The sequence below is a fragment of the Nothobranchius furzeri genome, chromosome 11 (genome assembly GCF_043380555.1).
Source record: "Nothobranchius furzeri strain GRZ-AD chromosome 11, NfurGRZ-RIMD1, whole genome shotgun sequence".
In the NCBI taxonomy this organism is placed as follows: Eukaryota; Metazoa; Chordata; class Actinopteri; order Cyprinodontiformes; family Nothobranchiidae; genus Nothobranchius; species Nothobranchius furzeri.
Window position 1 is genome coordinate 59,312,831 of NC_091751.1, and position 20,482 is coordinate 59,333,312.

General features: G+C 40.3%; 1 protein-coding gene across 5 annotated transcripts in view; it reads right to left on the reverse strand.

Annotated features, from left to right (window-relative positions):
- LOC107384193 (microtubule-associated protein 4) overlaps positions 1 to 20,482 on the reverse strand; it is a 105,728-nt gene that overhangs the window by 26,052 nt on the left and 59,194 nt on the right. Inside the window, exon 1 of one of the 5 annotated variants that reach the window (XM_015957297.3) lies at positions 8,556 to 10,334. The exons of the other annotated variants lie outside the window; for them this stretch is intronic. Coding sequence (XP_015812783.1) covers positions 8,556 to 10,104 — 1,549 coding nt within the window. The 5' untranslated portion in view covers positions 10,105 to 10,334. Of the gene's footprint in view, positions 1 to 8,555; positions 10,335 to 20,482 lie in introns of those variants that run through there. 5 annotated transcript variants of the gene reach the window in all.

The window sequence follows — 20,482 nt, forward strand, 5'->3', positions numbered from 1 at the left end:
TGAGAGGGGTTATGGAGGATTTTGGCTGCCTGTCTCAGGGCTTGTTGATAGAAAACCTGAGCAAGAGTTCTGACAGGCAGGCCAACGATTTTGGAACACACTGAGTGCGTTTACATGCAGCCAGTAACCCTTTTAAAACCTGAATATTCACAATAACCCGGTTCCGCACGTCCTTGTAAACACCGCCAAAAACCCGGATATGCTCATAACCGGGTTTTTTAAAACCCGGTTACTACACCTGGGGTAACCCTTTTCTAACCCGAATGTTTGGTCGTGTAAACGCATATCGGGATATCCCCATCAAAGCGTGTGTCCTGCGTATGCTCTGTTCGCAAGGAATCTTGGTCTTTTGAGTAGCGAGACGTCTTGTATGCGCCAGAACACAGGAAGTAAACAACAAGTTGGGAGCAACATGGCGAGTCGCGGCACAGCACCACACTTTTGGAGTGACGAGGAAACCTGTCTTCATCGGTCTGGTGAAAAGTATGAACATTATGTCTTTTGTTGACGGCCGAAAGTATAGAGACAGCGAAATATACAAGAAGATAACCGCATATTGCGTCTGGACGTAGTCCATACGTCCTGACGCTACCCCAACGTCCGCATTTAAATCGGGTTATGCAAGTTAGGGGTAACTCTTTCTATTTATGCTTGTAAACGGGTTATTCTGATCAACTCAGAAACCCGAATACCGACCTTAACCCGATCATAACCCGGATACTGGCTGCATGCAAACGGAGGTGATGAGCGCTGCTCCATGCGGCTGCACGCACTGAAGTGAGGAGAGTCCCAACCCTACCCCCCACCTAGTGGACACTTATGCACACAGACTTCAGACATTACACAACATATCTGTCTGAGGTGTTTTTTTGCATAGCAAAGCTGCCCTCTCTGTGAAGGGTAACTCTGAGTCTGAAGTGCCTTTTTCCCTCCCCCTGACTCTGTCCTCATATAAACCCTCTTGATCTATTACGGTAGCGCAACTCGTGCTGCGAATGACCACAGTCACCAATTCTTGTCATGTATGTATGTCTGATCTCAGAATTGTGCGTACTGAAACTCTAATTTCCCTCTGGGATTAATAAAGTATTTTTGAATTTGAAGGTAATTATTTATGCCTTTTACACAGAAACACACTTGGAAATAGCCAAAGTATCCCTGTAAGGTGGGGGGGGTGGGGGTGGGGGTGGGGGGGGGGTGGGGGGTAGAAAGACACATGGCTTCTTTGTCATCACCGAGACACATCTTACATAACGGAGACACTGGACGGGCCGTGGTGTACTGTGCCCTCTCATCTGTCTCTGTGCTGTGCCGTCTGTGTGATCGCTGCTTAGTCTCCTTGGAATTGATGCCAATTTGTTGCTGTTGTGTTTTGCTCCGTGATCAAGCAGACTGCACAGAGCAGGGAGGTTATAGCTGCGATTACACAACACACACTTTTATTTTTTACCTGCATCTAAAACACAGATCAGCCTGCAGAACAAACAGAAAAACAGTAGCATGTTCACACACGCATGTATGCATGCACACACACACTGGGTTCAGCACTTCAGTGCTGATATAATTTAGAATATTGTTCTCTTCCTGAATGTTTTATCGTACTGTACATCTACCGGTGTAGCTGTAACAAAGTCAGCTCCGTCCCTGCACCGTTAAACCAACGCTAATGAAAACTCCTAACTCGCTGAAGTTGTCTCCTAAAGCCTCACAGTGGCGCCTTAAGTTTCATGAATTTTAATGTTTAAGAATCGCTGCAGTGTTTTTGATATCTAACAGGGAAAATATGCATCATCGTTACTCATTTTTATTTTTGGAACGCCATAAAAACAAAGGAGATAGATTTTTGGTGACAGAATTGAGCTGTCCCCCTCAGCTTAATTCTTAACCAATCCAGTTAGAGCAGAAATCAACCCTGAGAAGTCTTTGATGCTTTGTTTTTTTCTTTACAGATTTAATGAACTCCTGAAAATTTAGCTGTTCATGTTAGCAGATCCTCCTGTGGATCAATGAAACACAAACACGTGTAATGACTTTATCATTCAAAACATCCTTCTTGTTGTCAGATCAAGCACAACACACACACACGCACACACACACACACACACGCGCACACACACACACACACACACACACACACACACACACACACACACACACACACACACACACACACACACACACACACACACACACACACACACACACACACACACACACACACACACAGTTGGGTGGCTGATCTGAGGCACTTTTGCAACCAGAGACAGCTTGAGAGGAAGATGAGCAGCCAACAAATCTCTGCTAAGCTTAACTCTGTCTAGCCCGGCACTGCCAGCTGTTTTACTTTCTTTTCTTTTTTAATCCTTTCATAGATGTAGTCTTTAGCCTCCCCTAAAACGGTTCTGCTCGGTGGATCATTTGCTAACAGGCTGCACTAAAAGACAAAAAAGTCAGATATTACTGCAGTAAGTGCAGTGTTGCTATATCATTATTTATATGCTATTTGATGTTGGGCCCGTTATTGTATTTTGTTATTTGTATGATTACTGTCATGATCGTCTGGACTATTGTCTGGTAAGAAATAAAGATGACACCCAAAAAGTTGCAGGTCACAGTTTAATATACAATTCTCTTTAAATTTGCTTTAGAACAAAACTGGCACAAATGCCTGTATAACACACGTATTTGAAGTTTGTGAGAATGTGGTTAATAGACAACAAAAATAAAATTTAAGAAGATTATTATTATTATATTTTTATTTAGCTTTAGTATCCTGAACTGTTCTACTATATTGTCATTTGTACTGTCATGAATAATAACATTTTACATGTAAACTTTTTTATATTATTTTTCTGAGCATTGCATATTCTGACATTAGGGTGCATTTACTGTAAAAAATCTTAAAAGCTTCTTACTTGTATAAGGCCAGGACCTACCCAGACTGATTACAAAGCAACATTTCAGTTTGAGTTCACTTTTTATACAAATATTCAAACACTGATTTATTTAGGGCAAAATTAGTTTAATATGACTTTGTACTGACTTCAGGGTATATCGAACAGCACTTTTTATTTAAAGGGAGACTAGGCAGTTTTGGCTTGCTTTTAGCACCCCTAGTGTCCGTTTGCAGAACCGAACGCAACACCTATGTCCTCACTGTGCGTTCGTCTTTTTAACAATTTAATCTAACAGCTGAAACGTCTCCCAGCATTCCTTAGTGTCTAGAGGGGTGATTCTTCACTAAATTAAACAAATCTGCTGTGTTCATAAATCCAACAAAGCAGACTGTGAAGTTACAAGTGGCATATTCTGGCCACAGGGGGGCTGGGTGGCCTTTCATTAACCTGGTTAAGGGTCATTGTAGCACATACTGGCTCAAGAAAATTATTAACAAATAAGAAAAAGTTGCAAAGTGTCCCTTTAAATTATGCATTTATGCCAAGGACAAAAGTTGTGTCCATGCTGTTTAACATGTTTTTATCAGGATACAAAAAAAAAAAAACAGACAAAAGTTTAGACACACACTTTTTAAAAGTGTATGAGTGCATAATTATCTAATTATTATACCGATGGAGGAAGATGAATTCTAAAAATGAGAAATTCCTATTTGTGTTTGGATGATTAGCTTTAGTGATAAAAATTACAATAATAAAATTGAGATGGAAAGATGTATCCGATTATCTGTAAAAAAAATCTCTTATCATCCCAGACTGGTGATAATCACATTTCATATAGGGACCTGACTACATGAATACAGTAATATACAAGATTTTGTCCAAAGCTATAAACACAAAAACCTAAAATCTGATTTGCCTTCCATCTTAAACATGACACATATTATTGCGTTATCACGGCACAGTGAGTAAGTAGAGATAATGTTTCCACCTATAAGACATAAAGGTAGTATGAGACAAATGCAGCAACAATAACATCAACATAAAGCTTCTAAACTGAGAAGGGACACCAAACTGGATCATTCTTCTAGTAAATGAAAACTGTTTGGTTAATTTTAAGTTCAGGTAAATATCACAGCAGGGCCTTTAATATACGCTCCAATAACAAACTGGTGGGTTTTATTGCTCATAAAAAATCATTTTTAGCAGCATCGACCTAATAACTCATCCAATATGAAACTGAAGGCTGCGAACACACAGAATCCATCAAACCTCGCTGTTCAATACACGACCGCTGGTGACCCGCTGCATGTGCTGCTGTGTCCGGTTGTGACGGACAGGACCGACAGCTAAGTTCCAATTAGTCCTGAATATGTCCAACAGACAGAGGTTTGATACTTTCAGCATGTGTCCAAATGCAAACAAACAAGTATTCCATCTGTTAGTTTTCAGGGTTCAGCTAATATTTGCTCAGTAAGAGGAAACCAGGAGCTTTACTGGGAATGCTCCAATGTGAAATGCTTGATTGTCTTGCTTTATATACATATACATACATATATATATATATATATATATATATATATATATATATATATATATATATATATATATATATATATATATATACATACATATACATACATATATATATATATATATATATACATACATATACATACATATATATATATATATACATATATATATATATATATATATATATATATACATATACATATATATATATACATATATATATATATATATATATATATATATATATATATATATATAGAGAGAGAGAGAGAGAGAGAGAGAGAGAGATAGATAGATAGATATGTATATCTATATAGATCTGTCAGTCTATCTATATATAGATTTCTACACACACACACACACACACACACACACACACACACACACACACACACACACACACACACACACACACACACACACACACACACACACACACACACACACACACACACACACACACACACACACACACACACATTTACACTCCTGAGATGATTATCATCACTGTCACTTGACTACCTGCTCATTGGCCTACTGGTAGATTGTCCGCCCTGAGCCTGGGAGATCAGGGTTCGATTCCTGGTCGGGTCAGACCAAAGACTTTGAAATAATGGGACCCAGTGCCTCCCTGCTTGGCACTCAGCATTAAGAGTTGGATTGGGGGGTTAAACCACCAAATGGTTCCCGAGCGCGGCTGTGTCTGCAGCTCACCGCTCCCCCAGGGGGTGGGTCAAATGCGGAGAACAAATTTTGCACACACATCAGTGTGTGTGACAACTAATGGGACTTTAACTTTAAACAATTACACATCATCACCCCCTCTGTGTGAGGTACACAAATGAAAACAGGATGGAAAAAATTTTGGTTGTTAATATCGGCCCAGTTTTACTTATCAGACCGATACCGATATGTTAAAAACAAATGACTAACATCGGCCGAAATAGAGATATTGATGCCAATGTATTTCTGTGAAGGTTCTCAGTCATCCAGGTCATTGTAGTCTAATGAGCTCTCGGATGAGAGGTGAAACGTCTTCAAGCAACTCAAAGAAGTCCAGACGCTTTTCTTTCAAAGCTCATTAGATTCCATTATATTGTGCCAACGAGACGAAGATGGTTTAAAAGCCAGAAAACCATCTGGCCTTTTAAATAAGTGAAATTTTGTATTCAAAAATAAAATCCTGCTTTTTCTAAAATCCAGCAAAATAAGTCAGCTATTGTTTGGGTTAGAATCCGCATGGCTGGTGGTAGTTTTTGCTAAAGAATGAAAGACAACATTTCTAGTTGTTTTGTTGAAAACTCAGCTACATTAGACTACTTTAGATTGAAAAATCAAGCTAACTCAGACAAGAAAAGAATTGTCTGTTTAACAAGAATTCTTCCGTTTCTCATCAAACTAAACCACAGAAACACAGATTTATTCAATGCTTTTCTCAGATAAAGTTCTTTAAAGTAAACTTCCTCATCTAATAAATGGTTGCAAAAAAGAGTGAATGCCCATCCCATACCTGCTGACCTCCTTTTGGCTCTGATGCAACACCTGAAGCTGCTCTGATCCAACACTTTTGACAACCTCTGAGTTACAATGCCATCAGTTTAAGCTCATATTTGAGTATTGGACCTGAGGGAACAGCCATTTTTCCTGCAGTCTAAGCAGAATAAAAAAGACCACTGACTCATATACAAGATAAACTAATTATTTTTAATCTAAAGATTATGAAAAATAGTCACAGTGAAAGGAGAATCACAAAGAGCTAAATGAGCAAGAGCTTATAGATCATCACCATCTGAGGATCCTGTTAACAGGTGTCATTCCTCCACACGTAGGTGTGTGCTGCTTTCTGCGTAGAAACCAGATAAGTGTAATGTTTTCTTGTCTCTTTTGGCGCAGAATGATCGAGCACCTTAGAATGCAGACGTGCCATCAGCAGCACGGCTGTCTCCATAGGCGTTAGCTTTTAGAATCTGTACGATTCACGTCAGTGGAAGTACTTCACCTACACACACCAGCATGTGTAAGTAAACACACACACACACACACACACACACACACACACACACACACACACTAGATGCCAGAAATAGTTGCTCTATATTTGAACGAGTACAGTCAGAGTCAATGTCTAATCGATGCCTCGGCTTCCGGCTGGAAATCAGACCACAGAGCAGGATAGGTTGTTAGGAACAGACACCAAATATAACAGGAGTGTCTGTCAATAAAAATAAAGGAATAATTACTTCATTCATCACCTAACCTTCCTTCCATTGCAGACATAAATCAGTTGTTGTTTTGAATGGTTCAACCCTCAATTCTTTAGACAATAATTCGGTTTTGTTTATATTTTTTACATTTTTAACTCATCTGAGGCAATGCAGGTTTTAATATAATAAATAAAAATGTTAAGTAATAATTAAATTAATTACTTTACTTCCCACTAATATTTTTAGGTCATTTCTTTAGCTTACCAGATTTTTTTAAATCAAAGTTAAGCTGAGAAGATTTAGGGACTACAATTACCTCTTGACCTGTCAGTGAAAGGGTTAACAGCAAGCTTTCATTAGCTGATCACATTTGGTTGGCATTTAGATTTGTTAAAATATTTATTTAGTATGAGACAGCTGACAATGAAGGGAACATGAATCGATCTGCCAGATATTATTTTCATCCATCTCCATCCTTCACTGATTAAATATAAATTCTGATGAGCCCACTTAAACCGTCCGCTTCTTATGACCTTATATATTGCATTCCACTTTGGTCTTCAGGTTGATTTAAATTTACTGAGTGTAAAAACTAGATGTTTGTCTCCGCTGTGGTCCTGTGGTGGACTGATAATCTTGTTAAGGTCTGCCTTTTATTCCCAAATGACACATGGAAGAGACTCCAGGCCCCTGCAGCCTTTTTACAGGACGTGGTAAATATGGAAAACGAACAAAGGGGTGCACACATCTACCTCTGATTTAAAATTCACAATGCAAGATCAAACTATGTTTAGTGACAAGCTGAAGCATCCTCCTGCAGAAAGTTTCTCTAGATATCAGAAATGTGTTAAATTGATCTAAATGCATAGCAGACTTTAGCCTTTATTTTCACTTTATGTTTATTCATGTAGCAGACGCTTTTATCCAAAGCGACTTACAATTTATAACCTATAGGGCATGTTGTGATCTGTGGGGGAAACCGGAGTACCCGGAGGAAACCCACGCATGCACGGGGAGAACACACAACTCCACGCAGAAAGGCAGAAGCCGAGTTTCGAACCTGCAACCTTAGTGCTGCGAGGCAACAGTGCTAACCACTGCGCCACCATGCAGCCCAGCCCAACTTTACTGGCTGCTGTCACAAACAAACAAGATATATACTAATACTTATGTCTCCTAAATTTACTGTTCTACTTAAAATCTTCTTGTTTTCTTTTTAATTGCAGTAACTGTCAAATGCACAAAGAGTTACAATAATGGATTTTGACCAAACAACCAAACTATAACCCAACAAGAACATACATTCATGGTCTACCCCTACAAATGTCCCAAAAGTTCAAGAGAGCAGTTTTGATTGAAAGATTATGTGTTTCATACGATGTTAAACACAGACATCAGTTGTGACTATTTTCTGAAGAGCATAAAAGTAGTGCAAAGGAATCGCTAACATCTCTGTTTTCATACATTCAGTGACGCGTCGAACCGTCTAGCAAGCGACACCCCCACTAGATTTCTAGTTACAACTTTTACCACTCTATGGCAGATGCCCTGTATTTATATAGCTCCTTTAAATGTTCTTCAGCCCCCTCCCCAAGACGCTTTACAACTAACCAGTCATTCACCAATTCATTCACCCACTGGTGATGATAAGTTGCATTGCAGCCACAGCTGCCCTGGGGCACACTGACAAAAGCGAGGCTGCCATACACTGGCGCCACTGGTCCCTCTGACCACCAACGGCAGGCAAGTGACTTGCCCAAGGACACAACAACTGTGACAGCTGGGTTGCAAACCTGCAACCCGTCACAGCACTGGCTCTTAACTCCTCTGCTACCATCACTGTGAAAAATAAACAAATAACTGAAAATTGAAAAGGTTTGGATGCATATGTGACTACAGATACAACAAAGGTAACTCTCACCTGTTGCATTTTGCAAACCTTCTGGGTTGCCGGTAAGCGGTGTTCCAACAGGTGGAACAGGAAGTAAAAAATTTGTCTCACAGCTCCCATAATGCCTCTTTGGGGGTGGAGATGCTGGCAGTACAGATGACGTCATTAACGGAGACGAGATGATTGTTGCCATTGCAGCAGCGACTTCTGTGCCGTCTGTGACTGTGAGTGAGCGACGCACGGCAGCATGAGGGTAGGGTGCCCTAGGTGGGCACGTTACTCCCGTCAGCGCAAAATCTGGCAAGTTGGTCGCTGTCACTTGTGAGGTTCCCATATTGGTGGGGTACACTCCGGCCATTACCATGGGAACAGACAGATGTGAACAGTCAGACATTGCACGTCTCACTGCGGTCCGCTGAGGCAGTTCATTACTTCTGGCTGGTTTTGAGTCCATGTTTGGTATAGCACATGATCCCATTCTCCCATCCTCAATGCGATTCAGATCTTGTGACAGGCTAGAACTTGCAACCCTATTCTCTGCTACAGTGCTGCTTGGTTTTGTACGCATGTCTTCTTTCCCCTTTTCACTATGGCTTAGGTTTTGTCCCTCCAACCCATTTCTCCCTACAACACACCCCACAGCGCCAGTGGCAGCTGCGTTCGCTGGAGATGTGGGTGTACCTCCTAAAGGGTCTTCAGTGCCCCTTGCTAGGTCCGAAGTAAGAGCAGATACATCAACAACTTGTTTTTCTAAGTATGGCTTAAACATTTGACTATCAGATTTACTTGCAAAGGAATCTTCTTTCAAATGTTTTTGTAGGTTCCCAGATAGGCTTAAGGTTGTACTTGAAGCGAAGGAGGCGATCCTGTCCTGAGGTTTGGAGGTCTCGTAAGGAGCAGGATGTACTGAATGTCCTTGAAAAGCTGATAGAGAGCCCTGCTCAGAAAATCCATCTTTGCTGTCTGTATTTATTTGCTGCAGATTCGTTTGTCCAAAACTGGGACTGGACACAGGTTTAGGATTTGAATTTGAAAACATTCTTCCAGGTGAGAAAGAAGGAGAGGGTATAGATGAGGATGAGGACTGGGTTGACAAAGGACTGCTGGGGCTCTGTCCCGCACTCCCTAATGAAGCCCCGGCTCCTCCTGCCCTTTGTCCATCCACCTGTGGCCTGTCCCCTTTGGACCAGTCGTCTTCAATCTTCAACACTGGCATACTGAAGCTCTGTGTTTCTGGTACTATCACCCCAGATGATATCCCTTCAGTGCTACCTTGTCCTAATTTTACCTCATCCTCCATCAAAGTTGTTCTGGATGCTGCCTGGGCTGCAGCCATGACACCCCCCGGTGCCGTCTGGCCTTGACAGTGCCAGTCACTGTGCCGAGCAGCGGCCGGACCGGAGGGAGAGAGCGGAGAAGAGGCCAGGACTGCAGGGATGTTGGCACTGGAAGGAGTACTGGGAGGTTTGTGCTGCTGTTGTTGGAGCTGCTGCTGGTGCCCACTGGAAGGTTGTCCATACCCGCTGCTTCCATTGATGATGCCAGGCTGCTGCCACGGCAAGCCAGAAAGGAAAGACATTCTCCTGCACGGTTGTTGTTTTGACCTGTTGTCTCGGGTCTCAGCCTCTTGTTCACTGTTGTCCTTTGAGCTTCCTCTTTCTCAGTCCTCAGGTGTTTTCCTTCTGCCTCCGGCTCCTTTCTTTTTCCAGTAAGTGTCCGTTTGCCCTTGTCCAGGAATCAGATAAGTCCTCTGTAATCAAAGTATTGTGAGCTTTGGAAGTAGAGAAAAGCAATGAACCTTTCCTGTCATAAGTGATGCCTGGCAGTTGTCCGTGTGTGTAACTGCACTAAAGTAAGGCGTATGTGTCTGTGTAAAGTGCATGTGTGCTTACAGGCATGCATGGAGTGAAAGAGTAAGAGAATGTGTGTGTTTCTGCGTGTGTGTGTGTGTTTTGTGTCTGGTCTTCTCAGCCTCTCTCTGAGCGCTGCACAGATCAGCTGTGGGGCTAAATTGCACCTTACTCTCTCTTTCTCTCTCTCTCTCTCTGACATCAGAAAGTCACATGACAGCCCGGAATATTCCCTCATTCGCTGGAGCAAAATTTCAGCATCCAGCCCCTGGTGACAAATGTGCACAAGCTTCCACACATGAACAAAAAAAGCTAATGTGCACTTGCACTTCGGCGAGCATACGTGCACACGCTCAGACACACTAGCAGTGGTTGTCACAGTTGCTCAGCTGCTGTGTGACAGCCACTGTTCACATGTATGGTACACAGTGAGAGACACAAGGGGAGATTGGCAAGACCTGACTGACGACTGTATTCATTCTGACTTTGATTGGACATGTCTGTTTCTTTTACAACCTTTGGAACAAAACACATTTAAATCCAATGCTGAGTGACTTTTGTTCTTTTGTTTCACTTGTCTGACAAAACTCCTTTTATATACATGACATTTTATGTTAAATCTTTTTCAAGATTAGATGAAACAATGGGATTCCCATCATTTAAATTTCAAGTGTAAGTATGCACATAATTTCGTGATAGACTGTTGCACTCCTTAATATGCTGTTGCCATGATTTTGACCATGACTGACGAACAGTTGAAACTATTGTAAGAATAAAATAGAAAGAACTATAAATTCACACTTGAATTTACATGTTTGAAGACGTTTTATTTACAACTGGCTCATGAGAGGCATATGACACAAGTCTGAGCTACAGTCAAGTATTGAAACACACACTTTTGTTGCAGTTAAGTCACAAAGTTTCTTATCTATTTCTTATTTCATTCACAAATAGACTGCCAACCCCTCTGCAAGTCTCAGATACCCATGATGACCAAGTCAATTCTTTCAAGAAGAAATTCACCACACAAACTTTTTTTTTAGAAATTGAAAATTCAATACAACACTCTATGCACTCAAATGAGTTTAACCTTCACAAATGTTTTGAGGCATTTAGGAAAACCTAAATATGATCCGTCGTTCTGAGTTTAAAGCTGTTATAACAAACTACAGAACAAGCTAGGCTTTGAACACAAACACAGTCAAGTACTTTCCCTGAGACGCTTCTGCTGGAAGCAGAAACCCACGTTGCCAGAGGAAACAAGATAGCGCATTTGTCATTTTCTAGGTCAAAACATCTTTTGTTGTCCGTGACTTCAAATTATGTATTTCTTTTTTGGACTCTGGTAGTTTGTCCTAAAGTTGAAGTTGTAGCAGCGGGCTGTTTCTCCTGCTCTGATATTATTTAGCATAGAGCCTCTCACACCAGTGGTGTTTTGTTGCAAAATACGTGACTGTGTCATGAGTGGAGGACCCAGGGAAGAGTGGAAGTGCCACGTTTTGGCGAGACCGACAACCAGATGGTCCAATAGTTCCTTTTGGTCCGAAACATGTTATTAGTGTCTAAAGAGAGAATAACTTCCTTTTTTTTTCATTTTGTTTAAAATCTCATCAATACATGTATAGCTATACGATGTTAGAACGTTGTTAAGAGGCATGAAAAAAATTATGTTTTAGGCTAACTTGTTTTCCAAATGCTAAACTAGTCTTCTACCCCTATTTCCTGTATTAGCCGCTAATAGAAAATAGAAAAGGAAACGCTCAGGTTAGAAAAGCCAGTCAGATCTACGTCACACTGTATATCAGCCATCTTGGCCCCTGACAGAGATGGCGGAGTTGATTTAGCATCCAGGAATCAGCAGCAAATATCTCGACCAGTAGAAGCTAACTGTTAGCATTAGCAACTCCATCACATGGCAGAACTCCTTCAGGCTTGTTTTATGTGTGGATAACATCAATGTTGCAAAGCAAACACAGACAGTGGTAGAATTGTGTTGCTGCTAGCCAATCAGAGTTGAGATGTTTGAATATCAGGAAATAATAATGAGTAAAACTCCAAACCCAGCTGAGTTCTGCTCCCCTCTCCTCTGGCTCTCTTCTACTTGCTGGGACAGGAATGTGAGTCGACCCCCCCCCCCCCCCCCCCCCCCACACACACACACACACACACAGACTCACAAGGCATACATTTATCCTAGAAGCCACACAAATGTATAGAAAAACTTTGTGAACTTATCTTTAAAAATAGTGTCTTAGCTTGCTGCTTTTGAACTGGTGGGAAATCCTTATCTGTTTGTTGGTGAATTTGTTGACATGTGGGCTTTTTGTTAATAAAAAAAGACAAATTGATCATTTACACACACATTCAAAAGGTGCTGACTAAAATAAAGACTAAGTATAAAACACTGACATTTTAACTGTAGTTTCTTGTGAACCGGTGGACAATAAATAAAACCACCAAACGAAGTAATGTAGGGCCTTTTTTTGCGTGACCGCCTAGTTATACGAAAACAGCTCAGTAAGACGTTTATATGATCCATTTACTTCTGCACCTGGTGCCCTGTCATAGGCAGTTAAACAGCAATGCAAAAGCAGCATAGCATGTTGAACCCTGAGGTGTTAATAATCAGAAATTGAAGCAAACACCACATCATAACCTTATCGTCATAACCTTTCAGGTTTCAGGCAAATAAGTTCTCATGCAAGACAATCTGACACTGTTAACACATGAACACCTCCAACCTCAAACAGCAGATTTTATAAAGAATGGTGTGATAATCCCCGACACTCTGCTTGGAATTTATATTCCAACTTTGCAGGAAGGATTAAGGCTCTTTTGACAGAAAACTCTGTCTCCTTCTCTACCCCCTATATTATAACTCAATGATTTTGCAATGCACAGACTTTTTGGGTCTTATCATAAATACTGTGTGAGTGTGAGAGTCTTCTAAAGGTTTTGGATTAGTACACTGTGGCATAGTAAATAGAAAAATCAAGCTACAGTCAAGGGATTTTACTTATGTTTCCAACCCATCATTCCGTGTAGAACTGGTACCATGGACACCATGTGCTCTGCAGAGCCCATCAATTGGCTTCAAAGTGTGAAACCATGTTGGATACTATACTTTTTTTTGATAGAAATGTCTAAATCTAAAAAGACCACTTCCATGTTCAAAAGGGTGTTTTGCTTATATAAAATGCACCATAAAACTCTTTGAAGTAACTAAATAATGTCTCCTACTCTCAGTGTGTCTTCAGGTCTAAGATGTCTTACAACTTAAAGGGATTTTTCACCCCCAAGTGAAATTATTCTGTTGCCATATTTACCAGAGTTAGATAGGAAAAACCATTTTGAAACCAGCCCAGTCATTCCCCTAATCTGGCAGTATTCTGTTAGCTTTAGCTTAGCATAAACAATGTAAGTGAATTGCAACAACCACCACCACTGTAAGCCATTGCTGCGAGGCACAAGGACTTTACATGTCACCCTAATGACAGTAAACAGCGAGTTTTGGGTCCGCTACGCCGTCTCCTTGTGCCTCGCAGCAACGGCTTACATTGATGCTTTTTCATTATGCAGTCCCAAGTCAAAACCATCTCCTTTAATTATTCTGTATTACTTATTATTTCTATTTGCATTCAATATAATAATTTAGTTCACCAAGAAAATTAGGATTGTTATTTAGTTATTTTCCTAACTTTTTCACTTGAAAGGCTAGCTGTTGCCATTCACTTACATTGTTTATGCTAAGCTAAAGCTAACAGAATACTGCCAGACTAGAAGAATGACTGGGCTGGGTACAAAAAGTTTCTGGCAAATACGACCACAGACTAAATTTCACTTTGGAGTGGAATATCCCTTTAAAGGAGCAGCCGGCTCTTATATTATATAAGATGAAGAAACATGCAGCTCCAACAACCAGAGCAACCTGGATAATTAGCTAATTGTTATTTTCAATTGACTTGGTTTGAACATTTCTCGGCTGCACAGGCTTCATGTCAGCAAAGAATACCCTCCAACCGTTATCTGAGGAAGCACTAACTGCAGAATCATGGACTGCCACAGCAATTATATCGAAAACATCCTAAAGAATCAGTGGTTGACTTTCTTTTTTTTATCATCTTAGGTCGTAAAGTTAGAAATTGTGTGTTTTTGGACTGTTCTGACCCATAAAATGTAACTACATCAGTTTTACTATAAGGTGTGTGTACTGTGTTAGGCAGGCCAAAAACATCTAGCACTCTAAGAAGGCAAAAGAAGAAAGAGAAAGTGCTGACAGCCCGTGAATTGACAGTTGTTCAATATCTCTTGAGTAACTTGAGAACTGTTGGGAATCAGCTGTCAGAAATCCAGCTCAGATGTCAACTGTCTCTTAAAAGTATTTAAACGGTAAAAAAATAAAATAAAAAAATCTCTCCTTCCAGTTTCGAGCCCCAAGTCTCCACTCGCTACATTCAGACCTTTGCAAGAATAACAAGGCCAGCAGCTCATCAAGCATGACTGGGAATGAATGAATATCATTACATAATCCTCTATAAACAATTTGTCTGCTGTAATCGCAGAGGGACAGTCGGCCACAGACAGGAAGAGGAAGGCATTAGACGGTTGCTTAGTTTCAAAGGACTGGGATAGGATGGATGTTACGCAACAAATCTAGGCACCACCTGTGTTAAAATTCTTCTTCTTCTTCTTCTTCAGTTTCGCTGCAACACTGACCGCTACTGGAGATCCTTCCTGCCAACAGCCATTGTAATATACAACAACTCTTTGATGACTTGATTATTATTATTATACTGAGCTACTACAGCAATCAATTTCCCTCTGGGATTAATAAAGTAGTTTTGAATTGAATTTTGAAATGATGGGTCGGACCCAGGGGTGGGTTGTGGGAACATTTAGACGGACTTCAGGGTTAAAGTTTAATATTTTGTTATTTCTAGAGAACACAAGCGTCATTAACTTTTGGAAGACATAAAGACTCCTGTGGGTCCAAAAGTCATCATGTGTCACATTTATGGCTTCAAGGCAGCAAGTCTGATTTTTGTAGCTTTTGCATTGCTTTCTTTAAAGTTTCCTATGCTAGTGATTCAACAATAAATACAATGAGTTAAGCAGTAAAATGCCTTTACAGAATCACATTTTCTTCATTACGTTCTTTCATAATGCCCTAATAATCCCTAACAGCCTCCCAGGTGCTGGGGAGTCAGACAAAAGCGCCTCAAAATCTCTATTATTAAGCTTATTGAATAGCATTAGGCTAGTGAGGGTTTAATTACTGCAACAATGAGGGTGTCAACTAAAAGAATCTGAGCTTAGGCCACCCAGTGTCACAAAACCCAGCTAGTGTTTCTCCAGTTTTCTCATAACATGAAAACAGTACATGATGCCAAAAGCCACATCGTGTCAGAACAAAAGGAAGATACATAGAAACGATATAATATATTGTCCAATTCTGTCATTAAAGACAGCAAAAGGTAGAGCTGAAGAATATTTTTACAAGTTTATATTTCCTGTTGTTTATGTGAGTCAGGAGGTGTTAAAAGGGCCAAAAGGGGTTGTTTTCCTACACAATTTTGTGGAAAAACATGGAAAAGTTCATTTTTTCTTACTGTTTAAATAAAATGGCACATGTGAGGAACAACACATTTATACCGGCAGACAAAAGGCTGACGTGTTTATCTAAACCAGTTGAATGAGCAGCAGTGCAGTTACAAAAGGGTATTACAGTTTAAAGCTGTTACATAAAGAGATGTCATTTTGTTCTTTTAAACAATGATGGATTTTCCAAAAACAGCACAAAAAGTAAAAAACAAAAAACACTCCTTTGGATTAAAAGTACATGTTTGTTGTTTCCATTACAAGCAAATCTCTTTAATCCAGCCAGTGACATTATATCTTGGTAATAAAGGTGGTTTGGTTAACGTCATGAACTAGTCACAAACAAGTCTGCAGGGTGGATTAGAGTGTGAATTTATGATTTATAAATATAAAACACAGAATTAAAGGGGCCATATCGTGAAAAGTCCATTTTTTGAGCTTTTTAGCATGTAAAATTGTTGTTTCCTCATGAAAAACAAGAAGAAAAAACTCAAACCCATTTTTGGCTGCATTCATTCCTTTTCCAGTATCAGCTGCAAATTTAGAATTTAATTTTGAAAGTCCTAAAATGGCTTAATGTATAAGTTGTACGTCACTCCATCTTCCTGGTCCTAACATCAGGCTCTGCTCCTCCCCCAGAAGCTAGCGTACGGTCTGAAACCTGTCTCTCCTGGCCAGGTTAGGATATGTGGCATAAGTGACAGGTGTCATGTCATAGACTTGGTAGTCTAGTGGTTAGTGTACTAGACAGGCGTGCAGGTTCACGTCCCGGTATCAGCAGTAACTTTTTCCTTCTTTTTTTAGCTGCACTTCCCAGTATGATGTTTTCAATCCTAAACTCTTTAAAATATTAGGACTAATATGTTTTTCTTTCTTTGTTTATTCAGCCAGTGTGAGTCCATGTGAGGAGAGCAGAGTAAATCAACTAAAATGCTTCTTGGAAATGACCAAATTCAAAGGTCTTTGAAGACACAAACGATTTTGCAGAAAACCCCAATAAAACTTAAATATAAAAACATGAAATTTGCTTCACCTGGCTAAATAAATTACTGCCGACACCACCGGGAGTCAAACCCACATCAGCTCATGGCAAAGCTTAGATGGCAGGCAGACGCCTTTACCACTGGACTATTATAGATAATATGGTATCTAATTTGCCTAAGAAGATTTTGTCAAAGCAGGCGTGGGCGGAGTTTCACTGAAACAAATAGTTTTACTTCTGGGTGTAAATTCAAGCAGACTAAAATAACTCACATTTAAGAAAAATAACATCTTAATAGTGCCAACAGCAATGTTTTATCATATACTGTGCCTACCTTTGTTTAAAAGGTTTAAAATACCATAATATGGAACCTTCAAAGCTTAAGCTGTCTTTACATAAACCTGAACATGTCAAAAAGTACACAGATCTAGAAAAATGACTTTAGTTCTAACCAGACCTTCTCAGAGATGTCTGGATGTCGACAAAAGATGGAAAATATTGACTTTTAGGACGCTTTTAACAGAATGTACAGCATTGACATTTAAAGCTTAGAACCAGCCCTTTCAAGTCACTCTCACATGAGTAAAATCTACCCTTTATCATGTAAACTGTGAATCAGTAAGCATTAAAAACATTCTGACTTTGGTTCCATCTATAAATGCCAATATAATAAACTGAAACACTCTGCAGCACTCTGGTTGTCGTGCAATTCCTTGATCCATTTTTCAGCTTTTATTGCTCTTTATATTTAAAGCCGTATTTTAAGCATGTCTGCCCAAAAAATAAGGACCAGAAATGATAAAAAAAAGCATCATTTAACAAAAATTAGATTTTAAATGAGATCATGTTTCAAATGCCACCGTTGAGAACAGATTTAAGAGTGTTCCCAATTATTGGCATATAGTTTTATTTTCCTTAAGTATCATTGCATTCATGAAATAGTGTGATGTGAACCATCTTTGACAGGTTGAATAATGTGAAACTGTAAAATAAAATCTGCTTATCCTAAAACTTGGACAACAAAGTAAACATCCCAAAACACAGGAAAAGCAAATAAAGAAGCTATTTTAAAAGCAGAGGAATGAAAATATTGCCTCAGTTAGGTTGTAAAGTGCACTAAACAAGAACTGAAGTCCTGTGCTGCTGTTTATCTGCGGTAAAAAAACAGATGTCCTCCTTTTGAAGGTCATGCATCAGCTGAAGGAAACAGGAAGAGGAGACACTACAGCTGGTTGCCCATGAAGCTGGGTATAGTGATGTAGTGAGCGAGGGTGGGGGTGGCGGGGGCTTGGGGAGGATCTTGTCAAAGTGTTTCTATATTTAGCTTTCGAGCTCTCTGCCTGTCACACCCAGTCCACCCCTTCTCCATCCCTCCAACCCTTACTTGCGGAGTCTTGTTGTTTCCACGGCAACCGCCTCCCACGTCTCCTTGACAACACCCTCCGACTTCACCAACACCCCAACGAAACCCCCCACATCTAGACCCAAATTGTCGATGCGGTGACTATTACAGTGCTGCAGCGACACAGGGAGTCTGGGTAAGAGCGGGGGAGATGTGACGTAGACGGAGGAGACATAAAGGGCAAAAGGATGGAGGGAAAAGGAATGAAGGAGGGCAAAAAGGGAAGGACAAATAAAGGGACGAACTACCGGGGGAATGAAGAAGACAGGGAGGGAGACAGGGATCCTAGAATAGATTGGCTACAGCTGCTTAATGTTTAGGAGCAACAGATGAAGGTGAAATTAAATTAGAATGAGACGGAAGGGAAGCGTAGGAGAAACGAGAGGGGAAGAGAGGAAATGAAAGACACTGGGGTGAAAAGGAGGAGGCAAAAAGATGTGGGAACAAAGGAGGACAAAAAGCAAAAACATCCCTTCTCAAAAAAATAAAAAAATAAATAAAATAAAAAGAAAAAATTAAAAATCTCCTAGTAGCCCAGTTCCTGCAGCAGGATCTGTTATCCTGTCTCTGTGGTCTCTGTAGAAGTACCGCTGTCTGTATTTAATGACTTAAATCTAAACTTCCTATAGCTCTTTATCAGTTTGTGCCACTGAGTCACATTTGGCACAGATGCGAGCAGCAGATGGCAGCTTGAGCATTGTCATTCACCAATGACATTAAAGTCTGATAAAATTACATTTGATGTTGGTGTGTTTCTGTTTTTAAGGGTACATTCTGCACTGATTCAACAGCATTGAGCCTGCAAAACGGCACCAAAAACTATAACCACAAGCTAATGAGCAAAGGTTTTATAGCCGGGGGGAGGGGAGGATCTTTTCAAGTAGGGAGTTTAAGCATATTCAGTCATATTGAATATATAATGATCAGTTGAGTCTGAGGAAGCAGCACACTCAGTGTAGCATTAGAGTTACAGCAGGTTAGCTTAGCTTAGCAATGCTAAATGAAAAAAAAGAGGCTACATGATAGCTGGATTATCTCTGTCCAAAGGTATCTTACAATAAACAATAATCCACTACTTCTTTTTCCAGCGTTGGGCTATAGAGGTAAAAGGTCAAGGAGTTCCACTCTCCAGTCTCACTTGGGAGTTTCCTAAGGTCCTTTCCCACTGGGACGTGTCTGGATAAGTGACCAGGAGGCATTCTAGTCAGACACCCGAACCCCCTCAGAGGACTCCTGTCATTATCGGAGCCGTGGCTCTATTCCTGGTATTTTGGAGTTCTTCGCCTTATTTCTAAGGCTGAGCCTGGACTTCTACAGAGGAAGAGCATCATTCCAACCACTTCATTTCGCTCTCTTGGTCATAATCAGCTCTGTCTTTACCACACCAGACAAGAACAACGCCCTCAGTCGGAGCCATGATCTGCTGATGTACGTCTGACTCCCTCCTAACAGCACAAGACAATATCCTGTAGTGCAATGGTCATTTTTACTGGCCGGTGAGTTTTTTATGCCTGTTATCTTCCCAGTCAATGTAAAAATTACAGCGCTATTAAAAAGGAAGTGCATCTCAGATGCTGCACCAAAACATAAAATGTATGCCTTTAAAATAAAGCTTCTATTAAACTGCCATCTTTGTTTGGGCACAATGAAATTATATAACTTTTGTCAAGTTTAAGTACAGTAATTTATCATGGGAGACCATCAAATGTTCAATATATTTTGGACACTTGCAGCCATTAGTCCCCCAGCAGTTTACAATTACAGCTGCAGTTACCTTCGTTTCCACTAGATGGGGCCAACGAGCATAACTTTTATCTGACATATCCTGGTTCACAATCATATGTCTGATGCCTCACGCAGTCACCCATAACACTCAGAGACTTCGTGTGGGATTGTAGTTCATAGAATTCACTCACAAGGTCAAAACCAGCGTCTCTTACACTCACACAGAAGATATGTGGCTTAATGAGGTCCATGGAGGAGAGATGACATCTTAATTTACAGGTGTGTAAAATAACTAGTTAAAATAAAATAAATCCAATAAGAAAGCAATGGTTTGTTTATGTTACGCAAGCATGAAATGCTACCGCCCATCAATATTGTATGTGAGAGGAAAAGACAGGAT